The sequence below is a fragment of the Malaclemys terrapin genome, chromosome 10 (genome assembly GCF_027887155.1).
Source record: "Malaclemys terrapin pileata isolate rMalTer1 chromosome 10, rMalTer1.hap1, whole genome shotgun sequence".
Taxonomy (NCBI): domain Eukaryota; kingdom Metazoa; phylum Chordata; order Testudines; family Emydidae; genus Malaclemys; species Malaclemys terrapin.
In genome coordinates this window covers 57,837,235-57,853,886 of record NC_071514.1, presented here as the reverse complement: position 1 = coordinate 57,853,886, position 16,652 = coordinate 57,837,235, and the positions used below count along the sequence as shown (strand labels likewise).

At 49.7% G+C, this 16,652-nt stretch overlaps 1 protein-coding gene across 1 annotated transcript in view; it reads right to left on the bottom strand.

Moving 5' to 3' along the window:
• The window catches only part of SEC14L5 (SEC14 like lipid binding 5), a 55,205-nt gene that overhangs the window by 22,369 nt on the left and 16,184 nt on the right, over positions 1–16,652 (bottom strand). Inside the window, exons 3-7 of the mRNA XM_054042302.1 lie at positions 6,842–6,991; positions 6,573–6,704; positions 3,781–3,909; positions 2,570–2,789; positions 761–873 (exon numbers count right to left, since the gene is read on the bottom strand). Coding sequence (XP_053898277.1) covers positions 761–873; positions 2,570–2,789; positions 3,781–3,909; positions 6,573–6,704; positions 6,842–6,991 — 744 coding nt within the window. The remainder of the gene's footprint in view (positions 1–760; positions 874–2,569; positions 2,790–3,780; positions 3,910–6,572; positions 6,705–6,841; positions 6,992–16,652) is intronic.

Sequence of the window (16,652 nt, the reverse complement as noted above, 5' to 3'; positions counted from 1 at the left end):
AAGGGAAGCAAGACCACTTGATAAATACTATAAGGGGGTGACTTAAACCACAGAGAAATCACACATTTTTCATGGGTTGGTCACGGCATAAACAGGATATTTCGTAGCTATATTATACATCTGCGAAATTTGCTATTTATGCCGTGACCAACCCACAAAAAATTTTCTCTACAGCTTTTCTCAAACTGTGGGCCCTGACCCGAAAGGGTCACCTGGGACACCTGGCATTGGCCACTGTCAGAATACAGGATACTGGGCTAGATGGACCTTTGATCTGACCCAGTATGGCCGTTCTTATGTTCTTAAGGGGGTCGCAAGCCTATTAGGAGGTCACAGTATTGTCATCCTTACTTCTCCACTGCTGCTGGCGGTGGCCCTGCCTGAAGGTGGGAGGTGGGAGAGCGGCAGCTGCTGCCCAGGCACCCAGCTCTGAAGGCAGTGCCACCAGCAGCAGCGGAGAAGAAAGGATGGCATGGTATTCTGTACTGCCGCTGGCAGTAGCAATAAGACTCACCTAAAGCTTATCAGGAAATAGCTGTCTTAACACAGCACTCCACAATCAGTTAAGCCTCAGCACATGCGAGTTATTCACAGTCCTATTTTTATATGGGGAAATAGAGGCACAGAGCAGCCATTTGCCCTAGACCACACTGGCAGGGGTTCCTGGATCCTAGTTACATAATCAAGCCGCTAAGCAAAGCTGCCTCCGAGAGGACATCAGTTCTCTGGAGAGCTCCCTTCTTGTCTCCAGGCTGCCTACCTTGCCTTTGTGCATTTCCTGCAGCCACTGACGGAGTCGGATCAGGCAGCTTTCCTGCATTGGAGTCAGCTGGCCCAGGTACCGTTCAATGTAATCAGCGTCCAGTTTGTCAGCTAGAGAGGGAAGAAAACAGCAACTCAGGGGAGAATTCACCCTGGTAGAAGTGGAGGATCTGGGGAATTGTACAGTTATTGCCGTACACTAAACACACACATGCAATTTCCAAACACTCTCGGCCTTCTTCATCAACAGTCTGCCTGGCTTTTGTCTGGGAAGGGCTGGACAGCATCCAAAGGAGTCCATGGGAGACGTTTTGATTACAATTAGGGCGTGGGGACCGAATCAGTAATTTGGGATGTCTAGAGCATCACAGCAGGGTCCACCCAGTACTCAATGGTGCCAATACGCCTTCTAATTCCTGCCTCCATCCCAAAGCTGCCCTGGTCTCTGGCTGGGATTTTCAAAGGAGCTTCAGGGACTTAGGCACCCACCTCCTTTGATTTCAATGGGTTCTGGACACCTACCTACCTTGGGCTCTTTTGAAAATCCCACTGCACTATATTCCTACAGCAAGAGGGAACAGCAGCCAGTCTGGAAGCTGCTGAAATGCTATTCCACGGATAGCCACCAGGGGGAAAGAGTGAATAACTTTAGTGGCTCCTCTCAGTACACAAGGGTGGCCTTTACCATGAGGATTGTCCTGTGTGGCTAGTGCAGCGTAGGGTCCCTCCAGGGCATAGAGACAAAGAACAAGGGGATCACATCTGCCAGCATGTGGCATTCCAGGCAGATGCGCAGCCGGAGGCGTTTGTGTACAGGGAACATGGTACCAAGAGTAGCGGCACAGGCCAGCAGCTGTGCTGGAGGCATGTGGAGACAGAAGGGAAAGGAGAGCAGAGGGAATAGTTCTGACCCTTGATACAATAGGCGACAGTATCGCACAACAGGGATCACATGCCTAGAGAACACACTGCTGCCCCTCATTCCTACAGGAGAGGAGAGCCTTCCTAAATGCACCCTCACCGCAGATCATAGGCACCGTCTCTGTGGGTGCTCCGGGGCTGGAGCACCCATGGAAAAAATAGTGGGTGCTCAGCACCCACCAGCTACAGCTGATCGGGGGTGCCCCCACAAAACAGCTGATCAGAGGTTGGGGGAGGGGACAGAGTGAGCATTTATCACCCCCGGGGAAAACTAAGTCAGCAGCTATGCCACAGACCCAGCCAAGCTGGGGAGCAGAGACACAATGGAATGGAAAGAGGGCAGCTGGGAGAGCCATACAAAGCTGGCAGTTCAAGAGCAGAGATATGTGAAGAAAAGGAAGCCAATAATTCTCCCCCCACCCGGCTGCTAAGTAGAGTTCTCCACTTCTTATAGCACCTTTCATCTCGAAGCACTTTACCAATATTAATTGTGCCTTCGAGCTTCCTTAGCCAGTGGCTAAGTATTCAAACCATTTTACATATGGGTAAACTAAGGTATAGAGAAGCTACATGACCAAGGCCAGGCAGGAACAGAACCCAGGAGTCCCACATCTCAGTTTCTTGCTGTTCTCGAAGTTCCTGGAGACATACCTCAATTGCAAGGGCAGGGATTCGGAGTTAAAGTTCCCAATGTTGCCGGTGTCACTGCAATGCTACAATGACCTCTCACTTCCTTCTGCTTAGGCAGACACTTTCACACTGGGCTGGAGCCTTTTCCTACATCAGGCTGCAGGAGCTTCAAGAGTTAAGTGGCAGAAAAATCCCAGTGAGAGAGACCCAGAAGGTCTTCACTGCTAACCTTCACCGCTGCCTGGGGATAACATACCATCAGGGCTAGCCGTCTCTGCAGCGGGGCACGAGCTGCCTGGCTGCTCTTTGGTAGTTCCATGCATGCAAGACTCTGCTGGCACAATACCAAGGTTGTGTCCCACAGCCAGGGCCCTCTTTTCCTTTTGTCTGCTCACGGGTGGAGGTGTCCATCGGGGGATGAAGGTGATGCCCTGGGAGATCAGCTCCTTCAGGTAATGCTCGATCACCTCCTTGCCCTGGAATTGAAGGCTTGCATTAGAGAGAGAAACCCCGTGGGAAAGGATTTCTAATGCTCCGAGAGATCAGTATCCCTCCCAGCCGCAAGCGGGAAGGGGAAGTTTCCCTAGCCCAGGGAAGAAGGAGCACATTCCCGTGTTTAATGGCCTTGTGCAGCAGCTTTAGAGCAAGGCAGCGGAATGGACCGTGTGGGGAAAGTTTTATTGGAGTGTGAAAGGCACACTCTAGAGAAGAGAAAACATGCTGTTACTCAGGAGAAAGCCTGAGGTAAGAACTGGTTTGGGTTCAGGAGAGGGAGAAAACAGGGTCAGTCAGCCCTACACATCTCACCTGTTTGCTGCACTGCTACCCTGCAACCCTAAACTCAGGGAAAAGGCCATCAAATCAAACGATCATCTCCCCCAAGACAACGCCATTGCACTGCCCAGATCCCGTCAGAGCAGAGTCTTTAGTGGAATGAAACTAACAGGCACCCAGGGCTCGTCCTTCCTGCATGTGTATTCAGGAAGGAGGCTTCCTGTGTGGGGACACTGGTCAGGGAGCCTGGACTGCACATGGAACGTAGCCCTCACACAGAATAATTCCCTTACAATCTCTGCATGGAGATATCCAAATGAACAGATTGTTTTGCTTGTTGGATAGTGGCTTAATCTCCGCTCTCTACCACTGAGACTTAGAGACCCAGGGCAGGGCCCAGATGCTCCTTAGAGCTGCGTTTTCTCTCTCTACAGAGGACGAAACTCAGGCAACAGCGAGGCGAAGGGACTTATTCAAGGCAACGGCACAGGGGAGAATTGGTCACAGAACCTAGGTCTCCTGCTGATTCCCACTCCCTTGATCTACCCATTAGAGAACATTGCATCTCATGACCCTTTGCGCTCACTGCCATGGCAACCTTGGACCCGAACAGCCATTTTACTTCCCCACTTCTAACGGGCTGTGGACACTTGAGCTGCAGTTCTCGGAGCTAGGGGGAAAGCCAACTCTCACCCGCTTGATGTTGGCAGTGTACTGCTTCATGGCAATTTTCTCCACTGTGTTTTCAAAGCCAAAGAACGACTTGATGTCAAGAGACGCAGACTGTTCAAAGCACGTCCACTCTTCATTCTCAGGGTGAACCTAAACTCAGACAGAGACAGGCCCGGGGTCACACAGCGCAGAGCAGACCAAGGCTGCCAGCCTTCACACCAGGCAGTAATGGGGCTGTTCACTCTCCCTGGCTGCAGACCAGGGGGCTTCCTGCAGGATGTAGGTCTGTCAGTACTTAGTGATCTGATTAATCAGGACTGCGATGCTCAGTCTGACAGCAGCGTTAGAACACATCTGGAGCACAACCACCGTTAGGATGGGATTCTCCCCACCCAAGGAAATCAAGACTAAACCTACCTCTGCTGCTTGGCCCCCCAAATGGTAATGGCAGGAGTAGAAAGAGCATTACAACAGTGCTGAGAGCATTTAATCAAAGCCATGGTGCTAGACGCAGTACGTGCACATAGCAAGAGATGGTCACTGTGAAGCAAACCCGCTGCTCGCTCAGCTGCCCCTCCAGCAGAGCCTGCAGTGACTCAGCCTTCAGGCACACGGCAGCAGCTTGTCCCTGAGCAGAGACTGGGTCATTTGAGCCTGGGGTCATCTATTTCCCCAAGCCAGCCAGAGCTGTTGATTTATCTATGCAACAGTATAGCCTGGCTAGGAACCCTCCTGCTGCCTCGCAGCGTAACACACTCTCCAGCCTGTTCTTGATCCCGTTCCTGCCCCAGCCTTGCCTGAGCCTGGTTCTGGGTCTTGTCCTTGAACTACTCCGACCTCACTTCAGCCCTTGCGCCTCCTGACCCTCAGACTCTGACTGTCCAGCTTCAAACTTTGGTCTGCACCTGGACTCCAGCTATGGTACTGACTTGGCTTGTCCCTGGACTCTGATCTCTGTTCTAGCACTACCCTCGGCCCAGCCCTGACCCTACAGCCAGCTTTGACCTCCACTCCAGCTGCTAGGCCCAATTACCAGGAGGAAGCACTTGACAGTCATTACCACTGCCCCAAACAGTTCACAAGTTAAATAGATAAGACAGAGTGAAGGAAGGGGGGAAATTATCCTCCCTTGTTGAATAGATGGGAAATGGGTACCCACAAATTAAATGACTCACCCCAAGTTGCCAGGAAGTCTGTGGCAGAGCTAGGAACTAAATCCAGGTCTCTTGAGGCTCAGCCACTACCTTAACCACAGAACCTCCTTTCTCTCTAGGCAGTCTCCCTACATTCTTTTCCTCAAGGAAAACACCCACATAGCTCTTACCTCTATCCCTTGTGAAGGAGTCTGCTTTCCCCTTATGTGTTACTGTTTTAGCCCAGTAACAGAGTACAACCCCCGCACCCCATGCACAGAGATTGGTAAAGAACAGAGTCCACATGGGGATTATAGGCAGCAGCCAGAGAAAGATCTTATTTCTCCAAGGAACACAGCTGAGGTTGAAACATGAGAAAAACCTGTTTCCTGTACACTCCCACAATTAAGAGGAAATGAGCAAAAATAGACAGCAGGAGCATCTCAAGGATGCAAACAAGTAGTTCCTCCCTTCCAGAAAGCAGACATATCTTGGAAACCCAGGAGTTAACCTTCCTTCCAGAGTTGTTCAAGACCCGCAGGTAACACACTGTGGTCAGAGAGATCCCGGTAGCATGAAATTTGGCACTTGTGCATACGCACACACACAGCATCACTGCTGGGCTCACCGAGCAACAGCTCAACACAGTCAGCAGCTGAGATAGACCCATGGTGACAGCAATGGAAAAATCTGATTCATTATCATTCCCATGACCACCACGCCACACAAATGTCCCAATGGTCCTGGCCCTGGGGGCCAAGTGAAATCAGAGGTGGGGGGGAAGAAGATTTGGGCAGGGGGTTAAGTTATTTGCTTCGCTAGAAGCGACAGCCATTGCAAGCTTCTTTGATTCCAAGAAGCTGCACTAACGTACAAGTGCTGAGAGGGCAGGTAAGTAACATGATCTGGACTTTTGTTTAGGAAACATGATGAGGTATCCGATTGCTTCCAGAAATAGAGGACGCTATTTTTAATGGTGATTGAACCCTTGTGGCCCCGATGCACTGATATGGTACACACACTCAACAAATGGAACACGCTGGGTGACATCTTCTCAGGCCACAGATAAGTAGCACAAGAGCTTTATCTAAATGATCGACACAGGAGCAATCTGGAAGTCCCAGGGACAGAAAGAGCACGACAGGGAAGCCAGGAACTGCGCTCATTTGGGAGCAGCATGAGAATTCAGCTGCCACAACTGCCTGCCCTACCCACCACCTCAACTTCCCATCACAATAAGTACTCGGGGCTCCTCCCTAAACTGCTAGAATCATGCCAAGGCCAAACCCTGACACTGGCCAGACATCCCTCTTAACTCTAATTCTAAACCCAGAGAACTATGGGAACACTTTATGCCAAATCTAGAGCCTCACCTGCCTCTCTGATCTCACCCCAGGACCTAATACTCCAGCCAAGGCAAGGTAACTCCTTCCCCGCAGATGAGCTAGCTGCTGAGCACCTTTGGGAGTCCCTTCAGGTATCCATCAAAATGGAGCCCCCAATCCAGGTCAACAGGCTTCCAAGTCACATTGGATTACGGCTCAGCATCCACACTCTTCGGAGCACCCTCTCCTGGCTGTTAGCCCAAGGCGGAAGGCTTCCGCCACGGTCACTCAGCTGCTCTGGCTCACCACATGGTCAAGAGGAAAAGGAAGGCTGCTTGGGAAGAGAGGTACTTACCGAGTAGCTACACGTCTCAAGGACAACAACGCGATTGGCAAAGGTCTCGTTGTGAGCCTCAATGAGGAGTGTTCGCTCCTTCCAGTTCACGGTGTTTTTCTGTATGAAAAAGACATACTCTACCCCAGCAATCTGAGAAGGAAGGAAGAAAAAAGCCATACAGGACGTTAGGAGATGTGGGAGCAGAGCAGTCACCTCGGCTCCAGCCTCTACTGCCAAAGCAGCAGACACAAGGAAGCCTGGACACACTATGTACATTAGGCTCTCACCTTCTTCAGCAGCCGCGGAGCGTCCACATTCAGCTTGCAGCTCCGTTCGACAATATGAACAGCTCCATCATCACTCTTGGATTCCTGAAGGATCTCACTGCCCAGGAAGACAGGGATCTCTGGGCACGTGGGAAAGCGCTTCTCATAAGCCTAGGAGATGCAATGAAGAATAAGGCTACACCTGCACTGGAAGTGCTGCAGCTGTGCCGCCCTAGTGCTGTAATGTAGACACTTACTACATCTTCAAGATGTACTAGCTAAGTCAGAGTCAACATCAGGCCTAATCATAAAATATCAGAGTTGAAGGGACCTCAGGAGTTCATCTAGTCCAATCCCCTGCTCAAAGCAGGACCAATTCTCAACTAAATCATCCCAGCCAGGGCTTTGTCAAGCCTGACCTTAAAAGCCTCTAAGGAAGGAGTTTCCACCACCTCCGTAGGTAACCCAGTCCAGTGCTTCACCACTTACCTAGTGAAAAAGTTTTTCCTAATATCCAACCTAGACCTCCCCACTGCAACTTGAGGCCATTACTCCTTGTCCTTAGCTTTAGGTCAGCTAAACTACATCTCTCAGGGGAGTGATACCTAACTTTGTAGTGTAGGCCAGCCCTGAGCCTCAGCCATTCACAAAGACCTCTGCTGACAGGCCACAGAGCTACAAAATCCCCTTCATCTCAGAAAAGAGGAGCTAATGCAGAGGGTTAAGTTATAGCGCGGTGCACAACTGCACACCAATCTTTACTAAAGCAGGGATTAGTTAATCCCTAGGAAGGTTGTGGAATCTGTCATGGGAGGTTTGAGAACAGGATGACAAACACCTGTCAGGGATAGTCTAGATCAGTGGTCCCCAGACTGTGGGGCACAACCCTATCGGGGGGCACAGAGGAACATTTGCGGGGTGGAGTGCAGCAGGCCCTGGGGGTGGGGAGAGACCTGTGGCCAGGTCCACTCTGCCCTCAGTTCCACCCTTTGCTCCACACCCGAGTCAGCTCTGGCCCCAGCCACAGCTCCACTCCTCCCATTGCTCTGCCCACAGCTACAGCTCTGCCCTCAGTCCCTCTCCATCTCTAGCCCCAGCTCCTCCGTCAGCCCAAGCTCTTCTGCGGAGGGAGCTATGGCTGTGCAGTAATGGAGGGGAGGGGTGCGGACAGTTTCCATTATTGGTAAGGGTGTGGGGGAAGAAGAGCACAACAGGAACTTCATGTTAGCTAGCAGGGTCCCTCCAGGTTATGTTGTAATGTGAGGTATCTGGGAGCCAGGTGATTTTATTGTGGGTTGTGGAATGGTGTTCCATCTCTGGAGACCAGAGCTACAATCCTATCAGGTCAGAAGTAAGACAATTACATAAATTTCCATCTTCTCTCAACCCTCCTTCCTCCCTCTTCCCAATTTTGGGCGTGTCCCAGAAGTATTACCTGACTGAACAGCATTCTCAAGAGGCCAGAACCGGAATAGCTGCAAGTCAGAATTGAAGTGCCTTAGCAGAGCTGTGCATGGCCCCAGGAACACAATAGCAGGGGATAAAGATTGAAGTGTGTGTGTGATACTTGCACTACATTAGCACTAGAAAAGTAGTGCTAGAAAGGACCTCAAGAGGTCATCTAGTCCACCCGCCCATCCTTCAGCTGAGGCAGGACCAGGTAAACCTTGACCGTCCCTGACAAGTGTTTGTCCAACCTGTTCTTAAAAAACCTCCAATGATTGGGATTCTACAACCTCCCTTGGAAGCCTAGTCCACAGCTTAACTAACTTTTTATAGCAGTGGTCCCTAAACTTTTCACATCACACCCCCCCTTATCCCAGTCTGCATGGCCCCCCGCTGGAGCTGGGCTGTGGCTTAGGGGGTGTTTGGACAGGGGTAAGCCACAGCTGGGGGCAGGTCTGGGGGTGGGAGTGGGACTGCAGCCAGGAGACAAGGCTGGGACTGGGAGCAGAGCCACAGCCAGGGGCCACGGCTGAGGCTGGGGGCGGGACTGGAGCCAGGACCAGGACTGGGGGCAGAGTGGAGCTGGGCTGCTAATACACCCCAGAATGCTATTATCCTTTTTTCTTTGCAACTGCATCACACTGTAGACTCTCATTCAACTTGTGATCCACTGTAAACCCCAGGTCCTCTTCAGTAGTACTCCCACCTACCCACTTATTCACCATTTGTACGTATGCTTTAGATTTTACCTTCCTAAAGTGTAATACTTTGCACTTGTATTTATTGAATTTCATCTTGCTCTGTAAATCTTTAATGCTAGTTTATCAGAAAGGCTCTCCCCAGCTAGGGGCAGGTGTCAAGAACTAGCTGCTGTTCTTCCTTAGTCTGTCTTTATCTTAAGCCAAATGCCTTCAGCAAAACACAAGGGATCCACATATTCTGTAGGACTTTGCAGGGGTTTAAAACTTGCCATGTGATTGTGCAGCACAAAGGACCCCTGAACTGCAGCCGATAGCTAGCGCAGGTCCAGTTCACGTTCATCTGCCTTGAGCCTGTAGACTTGCCTGGCTGAAGCCTTATCTAAGGCAAGGCTAAACTTTTGACTTCTCTGTCGAGCTAGCTCAGGGGTTCTCAAAACTGGGGGTCAGGACTCCTCAGGGGGTCACAAGGTTTAGGTTATTACATGGGGAGTCCTGAGCTGTCAGCCTCCACCCCAAACCCTGCTTTGCCTGCAGCATTTATAATGGTGTTAAATATATTTTAAAGTGTTTTTAATTTATAAGTGGGGGGGGTCACACTCACGGGCTTGCTATGTGAAAGGGGTCACTAATACAAAAGCTTGAGAACCACTGAGCTAGCTGCTGAAGAGATGTAGGGCAATGTGTGACTTCAGCAAACAGAACCACATGGGTTGGGGAGCGGACGGGTAGGGCTGACACCTCTCGGGGGGGAGTGTAGAAGATGGGCCTGGTGATACTCAAATGGACAATATTTGTAATTTGCAGCCAGGCTTTTGAACCATCCCAGTGCCAGCGTCGGACAGCGCACCGGGTGTCCTTGCCAGCACTTGGGTCACTTTCTAACTACTGTACCGGTTTCTGACACCCTGTGGCCATGCTCTTAGTCTGGGGAGGTGTGAAGTCATAATTGGGTTTTTGGTGTCTTTGTGGGAGTGTTAACAGCATGTGTAATAAATTATACAAGTCAGAAATGATGAGGGCAGGTGCCAAGTAATACTGCACGCTGGTGGCCTAAGGGGTAGCTTGCAGCTTTCATTGGCCCAGTGTTGAGAATCTGATGCCAAGGAATGGCTGGGCTGAACTGCCTGAAGTAACTCTTGCCTAAATGCTCCAGGAAAAAACATGTTTTGGGGTGGTTGTTTTTTTCCTCCAGAGGACAAGAGCGTGAAAACAGTGATCTTGGGACAGTAAAGTCATGAATCTGGAGGAGGGTGTGGGAAGCAGGGAATGTTAACCCCATCCTCCTCTTCTGGAAGAAAGATTGGTACGCTGACAATGGCAGGTTTCAGAGAGCAGGTAATTAGGGAATCCATGCCTAACTCTCTGACCCTAGAACAAAGTGCAGCTTGGGAACCAGCTACCTGGGAGCATCCTTTGGCATTGTCTGACAGTCGTGAATATTCCTGTGAGGCTTGAAAACCTGTAGCAAATCAAGCTGCTTGAACAATAAGGTGCCTTTGGCCAAGGAGCCAGTTTATCCTGTGAGTGAGATTAGACCATTGGTGATTAGCCAATCGCTCCGGGAAGCTTTAATTTTTCTTAAAACATCCTCTCCTCAAAAGAGGATGGCCTTAATGGGAGGCCTTACAGACCTGGGGAGATCTGCAGAGACGAATACATGACTTGGGGACATGACTTGATGAACATGCTAACAACAGGCAGAGGGTGAGTTAAGGATGTGAGCTCTAAAGGCCAGAATTCCACCCAGGGTAGTCTCTCTTCCTATTCTGGATATTTGAGCTTGCTGACCGCCTGAAATCGATGCCATTCCATTCAGAGATCTAAAAGCAGGGGAGCTGGAATGTGTCCTCAGAAGCCTGTGCTATTTTAAGGGCGGGTGCTATTCCCAGCAGCAGGCCACACAAGCCTGGGTGGTGGGAAGTCAGCCTCCCATACGCTGGGGATGTACACACTGCTTTGGTAATTGGCAGCCCCCACACAGGCTGCGTTGTGCACATAATGACATCTGAGATGATCTAATTTATGGTCGTGTTATCTCCTTTCTGTGGTTGGTTGGCTGAAGGGACTTACACTTCTGTGTGACACAAGAGAGTCTTCCAAGTCCATCATATTTGCCATATATTGACTGGGAGCTCCTGGCAACTTAACCCAGTAGCCCACGTATAGCCGAGTCCAGCCTCCATTTGCACCAAAAGCAAAGAAGTCTGAAGGGATCCATGAGACTGCTGCAAGAAAGAACCCTTTCCACCGTCCTCAGTTTGTCTGCCCTACGGACCTCTACACTGGAGTTGTAAGCCCTTTGTACAGTACATGCTCCTGTTGAGTTATTTTTTATTTACAGCTGCACCCACCATCATACTAGGCACTTTCCATAAAACCTCAAGAAGGATGATCCGCTCTCCAAGGAGCTTGTAGGACAGACAAGTAGAGAGAAGTTAGGAGAAGGAGAACTTGAATGCATGTCAGCTTGATTCACAGTAAGAGGCATGGCAGTGGGGTATTAGGAGGTACTCAAACATGGACAAAATTGGGGAGAGGCCTTGCAGATAAACTTGGGATAGGGGTGGCCCATGCATAGGAGGCAAGACCTGGAGGTGATGGCATGCTTCACATGCCAGTAGTAAAATTTGACATGGTTAGATGTTTGTAATGGAGCTAGATTTGGAGGGGGAGGGGGGGGAAAAATGGGTTTTGCATTGTGTATTATTCCATTCTCTTCACTTAACGCCTTTCAGCAGAGGATCTCCAAGTGCTTCACAGAACTGATTAGGAATAGAAAAAGTTTTAAAAAAGTAAAAAACGTCATAAATTTTAAACTTTCCTCTGTAGTGTTGGTAATGCAAACTGCAGCACTGGGCTAGTGCAGGACTGGGTGCAGGGGAGGAAGTGAAACTGACTAGTTTAGCTTCACTATCCAAAGGAAGTAAAAGTCAAGGAAACAACCTGCATTGCTAGGGAATGTGTACAGTAATGCACAGCATTTGCCTAAATTGAGAGATTGGAGCAGGCCTTCCTTTATTTCTCAGTTTTACATCTCCTCCTGGAAGTCAGTCCTGGTGTCTCAATCCTGACTGCCCAGGCTGGGTTACCCTACTACCTCCTAAGAGGGGAGTTGGAGTAGTAACTAAACCAGTGCTTCCAGCAAAGAGCCCAGACCAGCAGGGGGAGAGCACAGGGAACACAAGTCACATAGTAACAACAGGAGGAGGCAAGAGACTGCAAAACATTGCCCAGTGCCAGTTTCTTTCTAGGAAAGGCCCCTGAACATGTGCTTTCATTCAGGTACCAGGATTACAAACACCTTCCCAGCACATCTATTGGGATGAAGCATTAGTTCACTCAAAAGGGACACTATCAACTTAGGTCACTGTATAAATCAACATGTCACTAACTACGTTACCAATACAGATTGTTGGAACTGATCTTAAGATATTCAGTGTACTTTTCACTCCTGATGCGGTTTATTTTTGGTACTCCACATAGCAGGGATCTCCTTCAGGGCCTATATGCTACACATATTGCTGCTCTGTCAACTCCTAAAATAATGAAATAAGACTAGTCAATTTCATTTTGTTTATAGGCCAAATTTCTAGGCAGTGTTGCTTACAGGTTCTCATACACTAGTACATTATGCAATGCTGCAGGAGAGCAGTTCTCTGCCTAGCTGTTTCCTTGGGAAGGTCAAAGCCAATGCAACCTTTTGCTTGGGCCAGAGGTTTGCTAAAAAGCTAGCTTTCACAAAGTCTAAAGATCAAGTCAAATTTGGCCTAAATACTGCCTCTTTAGTAAGAAAAAGTTGGTTTATGGCTATGAAATCCAAAAATGTAAAACATCTTAAAGCAAAGGAGACACATTGCTTCTTTAATTCAAGCACAGATCTGGTACCAGGAGTCCACTCTGCAACCTAGAGTAAAAACCACTACTGCTGCGCCTCCTCCTTCCCATGATGGAATACATTACTCCAGTAACAACAAGCTTAGAAACAGCAGCCACTGACTAATGAGTCACTCCTTCCTGTTAGAAGCAGGCACACAGCCCCTATGGAGTAACTAAGAGAACAGCCCAAACACACATCCTAAATAAGCTTTATCTCCTGGTTTGAGGAAGGATTCTTCTTCTACAGGTCAACCTTAAGCTCTCTGCTAATCTTCTCTACACACCAACAGCAACTCTAAAAATACAGTAGGTCATGGCAGCTGCCTGCAGGTCACGTGGAGGAGATCTTGGAGAGCTGCGCCTCAGTGCTCTGGTTGGCCCCATAAAGCACTATTGACCATTCTGGTACCCCTTTCATCACTGCAAAGGGGTACAGGGCTGCGCTGCTAACAAATGCCAGGTATGAGGCTGAGCTTTCACCCTCAGCAGCTAGACCCACCAGCACATTTCTCCTCCAACAGGCAGCAATCACAACCCCAAAAGGGGAAAGAAGGAGTTTTGACATTAAGCAGCAGTTGCCACTCCTCAGCCCGCCCCTCCCCCCCCCCAAACCACTCCATGGAGGTTAAGATGCAGAACAGAAAACAGCACAGCCAAATTGAACCTGAACGGGACTTAACATTAACAACCATAGTATTAGAACAAGCTAATCTGCCTGCATTTGCCCTTCCAACTCCTTGCTGCAGTAATTCTTCCCTGAGTTTTTCCAAGGAAAAAGCCCCTTGGAGTCATGGCTCTGCAGGCACTGAACTAGTCAAGAGCTATGTTCCTTTTGGGTCTGTCGGTAATCCAACATGATTCAAGTGCCGAACAGAATCAAATGCATACAGCAATGAGTGATTTAGTCATCCTGTCCCCCCCTCCTTCCAGAGTGACCCACTTGGGACAAATACTGAGCAAAGCATCGCTCACCTCCAGTTTTCACTTCCCACAAATCCTCCAGCCTGAACCTGCCAAGTCTCCACACCAGAATCCAGGCCACAGACCGTGGAACTGCCTCTTCCAGCTACAATCACGTTCAAAGGCTGACTTATTACCAGATCAGGAGAAAATCCCGGAGCAACTGATCTGAACAGCTGCAGCAGCTGCCTGGGCAACTCCAACCACTGAATACACCCGATTAGCCAAGTACTAATCTCACCATAACAGTTAGCAAAAGGATCTTTCCTTATGCTGCACACAGGCCCCTTACCCTTGAAAGAGGCGTCTACAATGGTAGTTAATTCAGGCCTAATCTGTTCTATGGCCTTGTCTACCTCAGAGGTTATAGCTCCAGCTTTCGCACTGTTATACCATCAACACAGCTCCACTGGTGGTAGCAACTGCGACAGAACCGGTGCAGGCAACTCATCAGTGGCCACCAATGTTCCAAGCAGCGTAGGGTTAGGCAACTCTGTGCTTAGCACACTTGTGGCTGACTGGAGTCCTGTCTAGCACTACCATCAGCAGAGCTGCAGCAACAGTGGGAAATATAAGCACAAATCCTAACATGCACACCTGGCCTAAGAACTACCATGCTTTTGGAACCAAATTGGGACATCCATCTGACTGGATACAACCAATATGGCTGAGTTACACCCACACAGCAGCTTTCCTCACAAACCAGTCACGTGTCAGCCATGGTTGTAGGTCCACACTGCCAAGTGTGTATCGGTGCACTACAGCATGATCTGTTCTGCTATCCCAGACTAGCTCAGCATACAACACACACAGAATAACACCAGCAGCACATGGAGCAATGTGCCCTGTGACGTCCCATAGCACATAGCCAGAGGAAGGGAGTGGTCAGCCTGGTTCCATAAGCACCATTAAGGGGTCCATCAAATAGTGTTATGAACTGGTTATAGTCCCAGACCAAGAGACAGGGTTAGCTCCCACTGCTACTAACAGAGGATTAGCCATGTTTACAGCCAGCCATACCACAACAGATTACAAACTCAGGTCAAGTTATAGTGCTGGGAGAACCTCAGGGGACCCTGAGAGTGAAAGTGCCACACGAGAAAGACATTTTTCTCCAGTAAAGGAAATTACACCCTCTAAAAACCTCATGCTCCCTCTGAAAGGGAGTGGTGTAAGGAAGGGGAATGCCCCCTAAGCTACTGTGTTCCTATCCCTCCTCTCCCAGCCTCCATAGCCTCCCCCAAATCCTTCCCCCTTTCATAGGATAAAGGTCTAGAGAAAAGGTGCATGTGACTCAATACAATTCCCTACATCTCGAGTATCCCTCTCATCTACCCCGTCTCTTCAGGATAGACGATGCATTCCTGCCCACCCTCTGCCCTCCAGTATGCCCCAGAGAATGGGAGCACATGCCCAGGGCATCTGATCTTTACACAACTCCTCCTGCTTCTCCTCTGGGGGTTTTCATAACCCATCAGGCAAGTGACCTAGAAACAGATTATACAACAGATGTGCCTCAGGAGTCCGGACTTGGATATTTCTGTCCGTAACAGCACAGACGCCTAAGCACCAAAGCAGAGCAAGCAATAAAACCCCTCACCAGCATAACTCTGCTGTACATGTGCAGACATTTCAGCCCAGACCCTGCTGAGTCCGGAGTGGTTCCTGCATGCTCCGGTGAGGCAGCACTCAGAATTAGGTTATATAGCCTCATACTGTACCAGAATATCCTTGAGGGGAACATTATCCTCTCGGCTCATGAAAGGAAACCGAAGGGGATTATACAGTAAGTCAGCACAGTGTTGCGTAACAATTCCCAGGACAGCAGCTCTGGCTTTCTCCCCATGCCAGTCACTTCTCTAAGACTAGAGAGAGGCTTCACAAATTCCCTGTTAGTACACATTACTGCTGAAGTGACTGGTTTGGACCTTGCATGTTAGGAGCCAGCTCCTTCAGCAGGCTGGGTAAAACGAGGTGAGGCACCAACCTTCTCACTTGTTCTCCGCCTGCATTGCCTCTAGAGCCCCCTGCCTACCCAGGCAACCATTTGTGAATGAGAGCAGGCAGTTGGGCTCAGAGGAATTGGGCCTGCTTACATCTGCCAAATGTTGCTCCAGAGTGGTTCTGTGGCTCTCACAGTGGGGCTGTCTGGAGACAGTGGCATAAAAGAGAGCTGCTGTTTTAGAAACAGGCCCAAGCGCACAGATCAAGATGGGAGAAAATGGAGGACAAATCACTGCACGCAGAACCCAGTTACGGGATCTAGCAAGCGCATGAAGGCTCGTCCACATCAGAAAAATTACCTCGCATTACAAAATAACCTGGAGGGGCCCTGCTAGCTAACATGATGTTAAGCACTCAGCGTAGACAGAGACCGCTATGTTTAGTGTCGTGCGAATGGGCTGTGAACAGTAGGGTTCACCTTAGGGCCAACTGAGACCAGCTGACACCATATCAAAACACGATGTGTCCCTTCCTATGCTGAGTCACATTTACCATTGTGCAAGTTACCATGACTCCTCAAGCTTGTGTTCTAGCTCAATGCAATCCTCCAGTGCAGAGGAGCCTTAGAGAGAGGGTCAGTGTTGGCAGAATGGGGGGGGGGGGGGGGAGGCACGGAAGGGGGGAGTGAAGGTATGATGTCAAGTGTGGAGCTGAAAAGCTCCAAAGCAGCATCCCCCCCAGAGGAGAGGAGGGGTGTTGCATTTCTCTTTAGTAGCCACTTCTAGCTGGTGTGGGGAGGCGGGGGTGGGGAAGAGAGATTTTGACTGACTCTAGAAAGAGCTGTGACCCTCCCTCATGGAACAAACTGCCTAGGGAGGTGGTGGAAGCTCTTTCACTAGAGGTTT